Here is a 15,259-nt window from a genome sequence, read left to right as displayed (position 1 = left end):
ATATTACAAATTTTTTTCCTTTAGAAATGAACATGTAATCATAGCTTGAGTTGTGTGGTCTGGGATACAGATATAAATGTATTTTCTTTACAAAAATTTGAAAGATTTAACTGTCTCACCTCATAGTCTACATAACGTGGTATCCACAAGCACTTCGTAACAACCTCACTATCATAGTAAAAAGGGGTAGCCTAACTTAATGCAGTCTACCACATTTGTTATAAAACAAAACCTACAGATGTTTAGTAGAAGTAAAGCTGCACAACTAATATGACGAATTAACATTAATACAGCAATTACATTACTCATTTAACATATTTAGTACATTAATAACATAATTCAATTCCAATATTTATGCCAGTAGTTTTAGACCTGATTCTTGTTGCACAATGTTTTAGCTATTTACTGTGTTAGCACTGTAATGTTTGACGCCACTGTTTCCTCTGGCTTTAATGGAGTTTAATTTGTGGTTCGTTTCAAAGAGCTGCAAAAACAAACTAAGAACTGTGCTGTTTAGTTGTCTTTTGAATATCACTGATACATGCTGTGTCACTTGTGCAGTTCAAACAAGTAGCCATGTATCACACATACAGCACAATGCCATAACTTATGACTTCAGTAAATCAGTAGTAGCACCATCTATACTATCTATTTTTTTCAGTGCCTCATGCATTGAGCCTAACATTTTAAGGTAGAGCTGCACAATTAATCGTTAAAAGATCGCGATCTCGTTTCGACCCCCTAGACCAGTGGTCACCAAACTTGTTCCTGGAGGGCCGGTGTCCTGCAGATTTTAGCTCCAGCCCTAATCGAACACACCTGAACAAGCTAATCAAGGTCTTACTAGGTATACTTGAAACACCCAGACAGGTGTGTTGAGGCAAGTTGGAGCTAAACCCTGCAGGGACTCGGCCCTCCAGGATCGAGATTGGTGACCCCTGCCCTAGACGATCTTAATCCAGCATTTCTACGATTCTGTCAATCATATTTTCAAGTTCAGGAGAGAAGAAAAGGCGGCCGCACGAGTCTTTTCATTGTTTCACACATGTTGCTCAGTGACATGGACACCTCCAAATGATGTTGAATGAGTCACATACTGTATTTATAAGGTATAATTCACCTAAAAATGTCATTTTTGTCTTAACATGATGTTTTCGCGATCAGGAAATCACACGTAACATGAGCTGCTGACCGTGAGGTGTTATCACAGAGAGGGTGCGCGCTCTACTTAATGATAGACACGCGTGCGTCTATTTTAGTGAACAGAACCTGCATATGTTGCGAGTAACAGGTAATACAGTTGCAAATAATATTCAGTTTGTGGCATAGAGTGATCGTTTGGGAGCCGCGCGCGAAGTATGAACAGCACTTAGCAGTCAAAATGAAACAAAAAAGTGTGCACTTCATTTAAATGATCATATCGCATTTTAGAGTTATGATTACGACAAGCATTTGATGTTTTTTCTTTCATATCGAACACACAGTTGTGCATGAAAATAAATGTTCACAATGGCAGTATAACTACTCTAGCCTATGTATTGTATATGTATGCATTTTAGCCAGAATCATGCAGCTCTATTTTAAGGCATGAATACGTAAAGACTCACAAAAGAAAAATCCCTTTTTATTGAATTTTAAGTGCAAGTCAAGATGTCTGATTAATAATGAGAGTATCACAACATTTAAGTGAAGCCATTAGGAGCCCTATAGTAAATAAAGTAGCATCAGCATCCCGATACTGAAAGCGAAGTACAGTTAATGCTATTTCTCTTTGCTGATTGTATCAGGCTGTGAGGAATGTTGTCTTTGTACGTGTCAGTTTTTTGTAAACACGCTGATGTGATCAGGCTGTTTCACACAGATGTTTGCTGCCTTTGAGGAAGACGTGGGATATTGATTGTTCAAGGCAAAACTGATATTTCAGGCTTTTTACCAAATTCACAGTGCATAAAATGTTGTTTTTGTCCGTATACTCTGATGATATCTTCTTGATCTTGCTGGAATGCTGTTTTCTTAAAATAGAACATGGTTATTATCCTCTAATAGAAGCTTAATTTAGTGTCAGCGCAGCATTATGTGCGATTTGCTTTTATTGAGCAAAGTCAGTTATAGACATGCCTGTTGGCATCAAATCCTTAATTCTCAGAACGGTTTGTTTATAATGCAGCTATCGTGTTTGTGAGCAGTACAAACACAAATGTTGTGTTATGATGTCAACTCTGCTGGCACGCATGTTTTGTCATGATCTACTCTGTGGGCTTACGTTTGGGGAGAAGGAAAAAGAAAGATAAAGGAAAAGGCTTTGCAAAGCATACACTTCAATGTCAGAAGTAATTTTGTTTTGCTGGCAGCTGTCTTAGTTTTCCTCTCCTGTATCGCAGGTTGTCATATCGACATGCAGGAGTCCAAGACCGATCAAACAACCAATAGCAGTCCGACTGGGCAGGAAGGTCAGAGCTCAGAAAACGAGAAGAGATTAAACAGTGAAACGACTTCATTGCCGTCAGTCACAACCCAGACCCAACATACAGAGGTATGTACACTCAAAAAATGATGTTTGCTGTTTGTTCAAACTACTTGTATAAAATGAGCTGAAACAACACAATTCTTGAAGGTTTCATTGCGAGAACTTAAATGTTTTATGTTCAATATAAAAACTAATGAGTTATGAACCTAATTTCTTCATGTTGTCTCAACACAAATCAAGTGTGTGGAACCCAGCATTTTTGCAGTGTGTCATAAGCAAATTTTTTTGTGCATTCTGACTAAATCTAGATCTTTAAAAATAGAAAACATCAGACATATTTGATCGTCCATCCACTTTAGGAAGATAGTTTTCCTCATTTATCTTCAGCATTTTACCTCTTCAACTCCTTGGGCTCCTTGCTTGATGTTCAATTTGAACAGCAATACAGGTTTATTAAATCTGTGAAATTGCAATTTAAAATGTAAACTTCAATGGTGGCACGGTGACTCAGTTGTTAGCAAGAAGGTTGCTGGTTCAAGTCCCTGCTGGGTCAGTTGGCATTTCACTGTGGAGTTTGCATGATCTCCTCGTGTTTGCGTGGGTATCATGCAGGTGCTTCAGTTTCCCACCCAGTCCAAAGACATGCACTGTAAGTGAATTGAATGAACTAAATTGTCTGTAGTGTTTAAAAGTGCGAGAGTGTATGGATGTTTCTAGGGCTGCATGATTTTTAGAAAAAAATCTGATTGCCATTTATCTGATCAAAATTTCAATTTCCGATTTAAAATACGATTTACTATAATTTTATGAAAGAGCTGCAGGTTTGATGTGGTGTTTTTAACAGCACCAAAGAAGGACCAAGCATAAGCAAAAAGTTCGCTACACTATGCTACTGTTAATGTAAAAGCATTTTAACCTATAAAGTTATCAGCTGTCATGAGAAATTTAGTAAATAACTACATAATTTTAAGTTCAATTTAATACATGATATATAAAATCTTAGATATAGATAAATAAAACCTTTAATACCTTTACATTTAGATTTTCATTTTTATGACATCAACAGTGCATTAAGAATGCTTTCCATACACAGTTTTAGATTTTACTTCACAACACAAGAATTGTATTAAAATATATAATTTATAAATATATTTATATATTATTTTATATTGCACGTTCGCCTCACTGCAAGAAGGTCACTGGGTTGCTGGTTTGAACCTCTGCTCAGTTAGCGTTTCTGTGTGGAGTTTGCATGTTCTCCCTGCGTTCGAGTGGGTTTCCTCCGGGTGCTCCGGTTTCCCCCACAGTCCAAAGACATGCGCTACACGCGAATTGGATAGGCTAAAATTTTCTGTACAGTGTGTGTGAATGACTGTGTGTGGATGTTTCCCAGAGGTGGGTTGCGGCTGGAAGGGCATCCGCTGCGTAAAAACGTGCTGGATAAGTTGGCGGTTCATTCCGCTGTGGCGACCCCGGATTAATAAAGGGACTACGCCGACTAGAAAATGAATGTATGAATGATTTATTCTATATATTTATTTCAAGCAGTCAGATATGAACTGAACCTTTAGTCTAACCTGTTAAACTCTGCTGTTATTTTGGGATTTCTGCCTGGATTTTGCCTACCCAAATTTAAAAGACATATAAAAGGATTATTTATGCACATCACCCCAAAAACAGAGGAGAAATGGCCCTGAAGCACACAGCATAAGGTAAGAGATGACAGCTGTCTGTGCTATCTGGGGCTGCTTATTGATCATAAATGTATTTAACTTTTGAGCCATGGAAACACCACGATTCATTCGGCAACTGTTTGATATGTGAATATAATTCAGTAAAAAGAATGCTAGAACCGTATGAGCACCGGCAAGAGCTTTCATTTGAGCTACAACTTGTACTTGTGTCATATGAAAAATGTGAAAATGAACCAATGTAAAATACCTAGCTCGGGTCTCCAAATTACTGTGTATATAAGTGTAAATAACTTTTGTACAGTAGAATAAAAACTAAAGTGATGCATATGTGCATAAAACATAGATTCTACACTTTCAAACGAAACCACAATAGGGTGTCTAATTCAATGCTAGCCCTTTAAATCTTAAAGCGAAATTCAATGACGTCACGCAGAGTTTAACTGGTTAAAGAAAACACTTTTTTGAATGTATCAAGCAAAACTCCATTACAAGTAAATGTTTAAGAACAACATGAGCATTTAGAGCAAATATAAAAATGTAAATATTATCCCACTTGCTTTTTGAGCATTGCCGAATGAGTTCTTAAACACCTGTGATTGGTCATTGTGGCCCCTGCAATCAGCAGAAAAGGCTGTGATTAGCTATAACTGTTTGCGTGGCTCTGGCGTTATTCATCGATGAGTGACGCATATACAGTCTATAATGTGCGGTTATCGCAGCTGATCAATGGTAGACGTGATGGAGAAAAATCAGGCTGCAGAGTAACACGCTTCTGTATGCGAACACATTCTACAAGAATTGCTGTAACAGCCAAGAAAGGAAAAGAAACTTTACCTCACGCAAGCAGGTCAAAGGTAATTTCTTGTGCTGGCCTCCTAGTAATAATCAAAATAATTGCAGCTTTTAAAATCGTGATTTTGGTTTAAGATTGATTAATATTGCAGGCCTAGGTGTTTCCCAGTAAATGGGTTGCAGCTGAAAGGGCATCCGCTGCGTAAAACGTTTGCCAGAATAGTTGGTGATTCATTCCGCAGTGGTGACCCCTGATAAATAAGCCACTAAGCTGAAAGAGAATAAATGAATGAATGAATGTTAATTTAATGAGATTTTTTTATGTTAAGTAATATTACTAGGGATGTAACGGTATTGTAAATACCGTCATACCGCAATATTAATTTTTTTCGATATTACCGAAGTCGCATGACTCGGTAAAACTATAGGTCTTCTGAGAAAATTTGCTTAGGCGAATGAAGCGAACGGGAGGTAGCGAAAACTACAATACCCATCAGCCCATGCTTGACCATCATCCCTTGCGGTCTGTTGTCTCTACAGATCCAGTAATGCGGAAATGGAGTGTGCTGCTAGAAGCGGGGATGAAAAGAGCTGGAAAACTCTAAGGCCCCGTTTACACGTTTTAGTTTGAAAACGCATAAGTTTTGCTACGGTTACGCCAACCGTCCAGTTCTCGAGCGCCGAAAACGGAGCGTTTCGAAATGTGTGGATAATGTCTCAGTGTGGATGATGGAAAGCGGAGACATCTGAAAACGGAGGCGGGGCTGCAGACGTTCGCCTCTCTGATTGGGGCTTTTCCTGAATATTAAGTAGCCTAACACGCACAGTTCAGTCCTGCATCCTCTCCTTGTAAGTTCAGACTTCGCAAGTTTGATCAAGGCTGCAGTCTCTTCTTCTCAGTTTGATATGGAAAAGCAGACTATACCGAGGACACGGGTAAATCTTCAAAGGGAACAGTGTACTTTATAACTTCATTCACATCACCCTGGCTTCGTTGTTTCACTTTATCAACAATAAAATGTAAACATGATTTAAGGAACTGCCTATTTTCATTTTAATATTAGCAACTTAGACAGCAGACATGTTGAGACGTCGTGCTGCATGAGCGTCATCTTCACTGTGTGGATATTTATAACAAATGGAGCCGATAACAACTGCCTCCTTTCAATTTTAGTGAAAATACGAAACACAGCCTCTCTTTTGCTGAGTATCAGTTTTAATAATCGATAATGGCCATTTTAAAAGTATAACATACAATAAGTTTATACATTATAGGAAATAAAGGCAAGCGATCAGTCAATATACAGAATGTACGTGGTTACATTAATCATTAACTTATCTTTGCGCTCAGCCAAAACGCATTACCTGAGAACAAGTAATAGATTCCAATGACCAAAGTCAGGGAATATGTCGTTAGATAAAGACAACAAGATAAATGAAATATCCCGTTTAATAAATATAGTGAGATTAGATCCAGCGGGAGATGCTTGATGAGAAGTCCGACTAGCACAGCTCTCATCTGTGTAGATGGGCTGAGTGTGATTAAATGTTGAATGTGATGAGTTTTCAACAATACTAAATTGAAACTTTATTGTTTTTACATGGTTTAATAATTTTTTGTTATTAAAATTGAAGTTCCTGTTTCAAAGCTTACAGATAGATGGCTAATTTGTATGTCATTGACACTTTTGGCACTTTTTTGGAGTATTTTCATAAGTTTTGTTTTTTCCTGTAAATGATTCAATAAATACTGTACCGTGACATTCATACCGAGGTATTACCATACCGTGAAATTCTGATACCGTTACATCCCTAAATATTACTATAGTTCTTTGGGGCATATGAAATCTTAGAATGTGAAATTACCAGCCTGTTAAAAACATTTTCAAGTTTCGAAAAGCTTCATAATAACATTTAAAACAGTCATTAAAAATCGTTCAATCCTTATCTTTAGGACAAAAACACTTTAAACCACCTGATCTGCTTTGTGTTTGTGCTTTTGATTGTAAAATCCTAAATTAAATCTGCTTTTTCAGAACATGAATGAGACTTGAAGATAAATCTAGAGACTAATAAGAATTTAAAATCAGCTATCCATTTTTATGCACTGCCATCATGCACAGATGAAAATATATTGTATTAAATTGACACAGAATCGGAAACAAATTGTGAAATCGGTGCAGAGACCAAGCCTCACACGAGTCTGACGTGTTGAAAGTGTTCTAGGAAATGCATTCTCAGTTTTAATTGGTATGTCAACATTTGTTACACAATAGCTTTGCCGCTTATTAGGAAAATTGAGCAATTGTGTCACACCCTTGACTTATTCCTTTAAATCATTGTAGTCAAAAATATCAATCTCTCAAGTCTTATCACAAAAAAAATCTTCATGCATGCCTTCATGTATGAACGATGCCCAACATAAACGAGCACATCTTACAGATCTCTCTTTAAATAATTACATTCTGTAGAATGCAATACAATTAGATGTGTGAATATTCATTAAAATACTTTGTACCCAAAGCCAAAACTGTAACTTATAAAATAACTTAAAGATCCCATAAAGTGCTTTGAAATATGCACTTTTATTTATTGTTTGAAGTAATCTCAACTGAAACATGATAAGAATGTGGGACATAGTGTAGCTCTTCCCCTTTAAAAAAAACAGCCAACAGCATTTTGTTTTTATCACCACTCTGCCAGTGAGGATAATTCAGCTCAAGTGCATCAAATGAAAAGCAAATAAGAAGCGTTATGAAGGGGCTGGGCTTTTCAGATACTAGAGAGCATTTGATTGGTCATGATTTGATGAGAAACTAATATGATGTAACGTTAGTAAAACCGAATAAAAACTGCAAGCTTTACATGTTTTTATAAGTTTTATATTTTCTAAAAGCGAATTGTCACTGTTTTGGAGAACACTTATAGATATCTTAAAAAGGAACAATACTAATACTAACATCTAAAACTTTAATATTATGGGATCTTTAAGATCATGGTGCAATTTAAATTTCAACAAAACAATAAATGAAGAGAACCATAAAAAATATATAAAATTGAGGTAATATTTAGTAGAAATATGTGCAACATCTCATTCTGAATGTAACATCCTATTCAATAACAAGATGTTAGGTGATCAAACTCATTTAAATAAATGTAACTGTGTAATAAAATGTTTTGTTTAAGTGCACCAAAATACACTGTTTACATTCACTGAGAAATGAATAAAATCATACATTTTCAAAGGGTTTGTACTAGGGATGCTCCGATCAGGATTTTTGCAGTCGATACAGAGTAACGATACCTTGGTATGGTGATCAGGCGATACGAAGTACTGATTCCAACCAATTTAAAATGCATAAAGTACATTTTTCTTCCAAGAATGATAGAAGTGGAGATCCTCCTTACCTAAGAGAATAAATAAAGGATGCTGCATATAATATCTTAAGCAAATCTATTTTAATCATTTAGAGGTGAACATGTCATATAGCACAGAAAAAAATGATAAGAAAATCTTCTAACAATGCAATTTGGAGACATTGTAGATGATGAAAGATGAATTCAGCATGTCTCAATCAAGAAAAAGTTAGTAGCGCATATTTTATTAGAAGTTAAAATGCACACCTATAAATCCACCACTTACTTAAAGGAAATAGGCTTCTAAACTACTGTTTACTGCAATAAGTGAATTACAAAAATTATATTATTAAATACTCATGTTAAAAATATTGTTTTTTTAACCATTTTTTTTTTAAAGTTTTTTTTTAATTCCAAAATTAATTTAAGTCAACTTGAAAATTATTGTCAAAACTCAGAACTCTCAGTTCTTTAATGTAAAAAGGCCTAAATATATGCAGTAGCTGCTGCATGTATAACCCAGGTGCGCACATGCATCTTCCTCTGCTTGTAAACAGAAATTAAATTTTTTGTGAATTATACCTTATAAATACAGAATGTGACTCTTTAACACCATTTGGAGGTGTTCATGTTATTGAGTAATTTACATAAAACAATGCAAAGACTTGTACAACTGTCTTTATGCTTCTTCTGAACTTGAAAATATAACTGGCTGAATCGTAGAGTTGCTGGATTAATATCCTGTGGGGAGGTTGAATCGAGATTGTGATCTTTTTTTCGATTAATGGTATCAAGTAGTGCTGATGTACCTACACATTACCCAAATGCGCCATGTTTAGATTCCAGATGTATGATGTCATTAGCATAATGTTGGCCAGACAGCTGTGGGTTCAGGGCACCGTTCCTTTATTACAACAATGGCTCTAAAAAGCTCCTGTAAATGCTTTCCCATGTTGTTTTCATCTCCCACATTTGCATTTCTCTTTCCTTGATTTCTATCTGGAGCAGTTCACAATGGAAAAAAGACAAAGCAACAGAGTGAGAGAGACATCCTTTCAACAACTTTTGGAGACCTCTCGTTGCTTCTGCAAAGCTAATGTATTTACTTTGTCAGCATTTCCCGACAACTGTATTTTCCACTTGAGAAGGTGTATAATGTTCTGGATTAAATGAAGAGCTGGTTTAAGCCAGATCAGTCTCAAAAATAATACATTTACAAAATATTATTTATACATTCACAACACGTCACATTTACAATATCCAATCCACAACACATCACATTTGCAAAATCTAATTCATAAATTCAAAACACAATTAAAAAATACACTAATCCAATTCATAAATTCAAAACACAATTCATAAATGCACAAATGCAATTCGTTAATTCAAAACACGATTTAAAAATGAACAAATCCAATCCGTAAGTTCAAAACATGATTCAAAAATACATAAATCCAATTCGTAAATTTAAAACACGATTCATAAATGTACAAATCCAATTCATAAATTTAAAACACAATTCAAAAATACACAAATCCAATTTGTAAATTTAAAACACAATCCATAAATGTACAAATTCAATTCGTAAATTCAAAACACAATTCAAAAATACCCAAATCCAATAAATTAATTAAAACACGATTCATAAATGTACAAATCCAATTTGTAAATTCAAAACACAATTCAGAAATAAAGAAATCCAATTCATAAATTCAAAATACAATTCATAAATGCACAGATCAAATTTGTTAATTCCAAAGACGATTTAAAAATGAACAAATCCAATCCGTAAGTTCAAAACATGATTCAAAAATATACATCCAATTCGTAAATTCAAAACACAGCTCAAAAATACAAAAATCCAATTCATTAATTGAGACACGATTCATAAATGTACAAATCCAATTTGTAAATTTAAAACACGATTCATAAATGTACAGATCCAATTCGTAAATTCAAAACTCGATTCATAAATACACAAATCCAATTCGTAAATGTAAAACTCGGTTTAAAAATACACAAATCCAATTCGTAAATTCAAAACATGATTCGTAAATAAATACACATCCAATTCGTAAATTCAAAGCATGATTCATAAACACAAATCCAATTCGTAAATTCAAAACACGAATTAATAATGCACAAATCCAATTCGTAAATTCAAAACACGGTTTAAAAATACACAAATCCAATTCGTAAATTCAAAACATGATTCGTAAATAAATATTCATCCAATTCGTAAATTCAAAATACGTTTTAAAAATACACAAATCCTATGCGTAGGTAAACCCTATTCATAATATACTTGAATCCAATTAATTTGACAAAAATATTTATGATTTTTACTTGTGAATTTGCAAATTGCGTGTTGTATTTATGAATTGTGTTTTGAATTTACAAATTAGATTGTGTCAATATAAACTGTGCTGTGCATGTATGAATTTCATTTTCTAAATGTGTTATTTTTGAGCTTGATCTGGCTCCATAGGCTGATGCAAAGAATTATGTTTTTTTTTTCTCAAATGTTACCTTGTAATAGTCTTTGGAGGAATGTGTGATAGCATTAGATAGGACTGTGACTGTTAACAGAGTCAAAGGTTGAATCCTCAGTTTGTGACTGTTGTAGCAGGATGTTTGCAGGTTATTGTTAAATAAAAATGTTGTGCAATCATCATTTGTTCTGCGAGGGCTTGTCAAGAGAGTTGCATTCTGGCTGCGGTCCATGCGCAATAATTAACCATTGTTTTATTCAAACTCAGATCGATACCCATCCTGTCTTTCCCTTTGATATTTTTAGCGGTGCTGTACAAAAGGATAGTTCATCTAATAGAAACTTTGCCTTAATTAAAGTTTTTGTTTTTAATTATTTACATTTTTTTAAAGTTTGTACTGGATAAAAAATGCTACATAAGAATCTATTATTTTGATTAATGAGTTCCTTGTGCTGTAACTCACTATTTAATCTGCTAAGTATGAAAGGGCATTTGCTGTACATACTATAATAATTATTTGTTTTGATGTAATAACATTACAGTAAGCAGAATAATTGCCAGGAATAAAACAAATTGTTATAGAAGATTACAGGTCTTAGCACTTTACACATTCTTTACTCGCTGGATGTTGACTATTTTATAGAATTTGCTTTGGAATATATTATGTCATGCAAAGCTGAATTTTCAGCAGCTATTTCTCCTTTAGGGCTGGGATACACCAAGCTGATGGTCCTCCTTTGGGCTTTGTCTGTGCATCGGTTTGGTTAGTTGATTTGGTGTGTCATACATCGCCTCTCGACGGATTAACGTCGGAGCGTGTTGGCCTAATTAAGCATATTTAAATAACGTCAACTGAAGAGAGTGCTCTGATTGGTTATTTGGCAATGAATCAGAGTGCGAGTGTAACATAGTGAAGTGACTTAGCAAGTAAACAATTCAAGTCAAGATGAAACCCAAAGAGGCAGGCTGTAATTTCACTACATTTCTTAAGTATTTGCAAATGATATAAACTTTTTCGTATAAAAAGCCATAAACCAAACATCATTAAGAGCCGTGAGCCGAAGCAAAATATGCCAAACTATTTAACATTAAAGTTGCCATGAGTAATATCCTAAATATTTAAAAAATTTCAAAATATTTCAAAATAAATAGAAAACATTACTTTAAATGGTATTAACTAATGCAGTACAACTTTTTAATGATCATTTATTGTAACAAAAACGTAAACAATCACATTTATCACACAGTGGACTTCAATATTTAATACTCTAGTCAAGCAGAATCTCTGCATTGTCCTCTATTTGTCGGGTGACAGTATACACATTTTAAACTAAATTACAGCATTGAAATTGAAACCTTTATTTTTAGTTAGCTTTTTTTGTAGTTTACATTAAATTTGAAATGAACCATCCCCATCATTCTCCTTCTCTTCTTTGATGGGATGGCAGGCCAAATCAAAGTTTACCATGGGCCAACTTTGGCCCGCAGACCCTAGTTTGGGCATCTCTGTTGTAGAGTATTAAATTAGCAAAGCGAATCTCTTAAAAGTGGCAATTACTGTCATAATGGTACTGAACGCTGCTTTGCATGCTCACATTGGAAGTTCAGGTCTCTTGTTGTAAACAAGAAAACAAAAACTGCCCTCTGCTGGTGCGAAAAAGCCCATCCACCCATGCAGGCACAGAACGTGCGCTTTTGTTTCAGTTTGCTTTCGACTGTCTTGTGTTGATTAGTTTTTTCCAGACACAAGTCAATCAGAGGTAATAACAGTTGGGTTTCGTTGGTGGTAGTTTTGCGTCGACTTGGTGTGTACCAGATTAGACTTTTTTTGTACTTCTGCGTCTAGTGATCAGCATGACCCACAGCGCATCATTTGCACGTAGTCATTCATTTTTAGTTTCACGTGCTGTTTGTGTTGCTCTGCAAAAACACATCCAAAACACTATCTGGCAGTAGGTGTTTATGTTCCTCTGTGCCAAGTTTCTTCATGGGTGTTTTTTTATTTTTATTTTTAATGCTACCTTAATTTACAAGTAGATAAAACTTGCTCATTCAGAGGTGGGAACTGGCTGACGTACAACAAATTTAATCATAAGGTAAACACAAAACAAAAGTTTCCATATGGAGCACCTTTATGGGACTCGACACTTGTAAACACTCACTCCATCGGGCTTACAGCTCTCAGCCCTGCTCATACTCATCACCATGACCAAGTCGACCAATCACAGAGCTTGCGCTAGGCGTTGTTGCTGCATGTAGTTACTTTTTTTGAGAGGCTGCGCCATAGAAGTATTAGTCAGCCTTTAGCCTTCAGTGTGACACAATCCTTTACAAATTATTGTAATATGTTGATTTGATGCTCAATAAAAATGTATTGTCAATAGCTGTTTTATCCACCTATTTTTATTTGCATTTTGGAGATGCTCATAAACCGGTTGATGGAAACGGCAAGATGCGTATACATTTTGAAAATGCTTATCAAAACATATTCACATAACCAAGTAGGATAAACTTTTTATTCGCTTGGAAAAGATGCTCATAAACTGCGATGGAAACACTTCTACTGAACAAATTCCAGTGTAAACATAAAAAAGTCATGTGATTTTGTTATAACAGATCATGTGATGATAAAAATGTGCGTGATTGGACAAACCTGCAGGCTGAGCACATTGTAAAAATATCTGAAATGTTGTTTTAGTAGTTTTAAAACGCCTAAACTGTTTCTGTGTTAGTTTAATTATATTACTAAAGGTGCAGTAGGTGATCTGCCACTGCTAGCCTGTTAGCATAAATCTCTAAAACACCTTCCTTCCCCTGCCGTCCAAAGCCACGCCTCCTAAAACCCTTTCTCATGTGTTGAGCTAAAGCTAAAGCTTGGCCAGCGGCGTGCAGGAATTACACTCATTATTACACTAATTTACAAGCCAAACTTACATGCTATTTCTCCTCATTTTACCCTCCTCAACCACCTTCCTCCTCTGTCCGATGTTTACTTTCACTTTCTTCCGCAACTCCCCAACCCTCTTCACTTTCTTCTGCAAAACCCCCGCTCTGCTCACTCTCGTCCACGACACCCCTGCATCGACCACTAATCACCCCAACCCTGCTCTCCACTTTCATGCGCGACACCTCTCCATACTCGAGTAACTTGCCGTATCCGTTAAACGATCTGTTCTGGGACCTTGCTAATAGCAACCCAATCTACATCAGCTCTGCATGACAAAAATAGTTTTAAAAACAGAACATTACCTGTCTAAGAGAAATACTTCAGTCATGGTGTCATCCTTCCTTCAGCGTACAAAAGTAACTCCAATATTGATTCAGGATTTAAAAAAAGTTTCGATTCAGCATGTTTTTACCGCTTGCACTCTCTCTCTTTCTCGTGAATGCGCAGCACGTGTTTGCACAAACGGCAGAGCTGTGCACAAACAGGACACTTTTTTAATTAGATGAACATTTAATTTTATGCCTTACCCACAATATAAATATACATATAAAAACATTTAGATCATTTACTTTAATCATTACTATTGGAAGGTAAAGAGACTTTCAACTAGAACAACAAAAAATGTTTCTGTAGACAATCACCTACTGCACCTTTAATTAGCTCCAGAATCAAGAGCGTCTGTGCTCCGTGTCGCACGCCTTTAAACGCCACTACACATTCATTGCGCGTCTGCATTTGTCTTCTGAGTCATTTATTAAAGGGCCATGAAACCCCCCACTTTCGGTTCAGGTCTACCTTAGAATTTTTTTTGAAAGATGCATCATATTGGGCATGGAGCTTCGCAAAAAAAGTGCAAGTGTGGGCGTGGCCAGCAGAGCAGGGGTGAAGAAGGGGAGTGAACAACTGTTGTCAGTTACCTCACAAAATGAGACAAACTGTAAGGAGACGCTTGATTTTATAGTTTACATAGTTAAAATGCAAATAAATAAACAGTAAATTAATGACATGCTACATTTGTTATTCATAATTTCATATACAGATAACCACAATTCATATAATTTTAAAGATAATCGTGTTCATATAAATACTATAAATGAGGACTCTCCTTCTCCTCAATCCCCGGGTCTGAATGCACGTGCAGCCATGAATAATTAAGAAGCCGGCTCTTCTCATAGGATAAGTAAATGCAGCTTTGATTAATAATGAGAAACCGACGTGTCATCTTTGCACTTGCAGTTTTGGGCTATGTCGCCGATTTTGATCCCGCCCCAAAAATCATTTTAAACCCGGAAGCTGAAATTAGCTGACAAAAGCTCAAAATTATCCAGTTTTCCCCACAATTAAAGCTGACAGGTGCTAACATTGTCTTAACTGATGCTCAACATGCACAAATCTATTAAAGTCTCAAAAAAAAGTACTCGAGGGTTCGTGAACCTGTAAATTCTGTTTTTAAAGTTGATATTCGGCACCAGTTAATCAGGAAGATTTTGTTCCCTTTGACTCATTGGAT

At 35.6% G+C, this 15,259-nt stretch overlaps 1 protein-coding gene and 1 long non-coding RNA gene across 9 annotated transcripts in view; one reads left to right on the top strand and one right to left on the bottom strand.

The window, feature by feature from the left end:
* foxp1a (forkhead box P1a) overlaps window positions 1–15,259 on the top strand; it is an 84,755-nt gene that overhangs the window by 23,712 nt on the left and 45,784 nt on the right. For 6 of the 8 annotated variants that reach the window (XM_087305908.1, XM_087305907.1, XM_087305904.1 and 3 more), the window contains 1 exon segment: window positions 2,382–2,533. In XM_087305908.1, the coding sequence (XP_087162034.1) occupies window positions 2,396–2,533 (138 nt within the window). In that variant the 5' untranslated portion in view covers window positions 2,382–2,395. 8 annotated transcript variants of the gene reach the window in all.
* On the bottom strand, window positions 9,403–10,979 carry LOC147831231 (uncharacterized). The gene is made up of 2 exons (XR_015523269.1): window positions 9,638–10,979; window positions 9,403–9,600 (listed from the first exon to the last, which is right to left on the bottom strand). It is a non-coding gene; the product is annotated as an uncharacterized LOC147831231 (long non-coding RNA).

This window comes from Danio rerio, chromosome 23 (assembly GCF_052040795.2).
Source record: "Danio rerio strain M-AB ecotype USA chromosome 23, GRCz13ab, whole genome shotgun sequence".
Lineage (NCBI taxonomy): Eukaryota > Metazoa > Chordata > Actinopteri > Cypriniformes > Danionidae > Danio > Danio rerio.
Note: the sequence above shows the minus strand (reverse complement) of the source record. Positions and strands in the feature narration are given on the sequence as shown.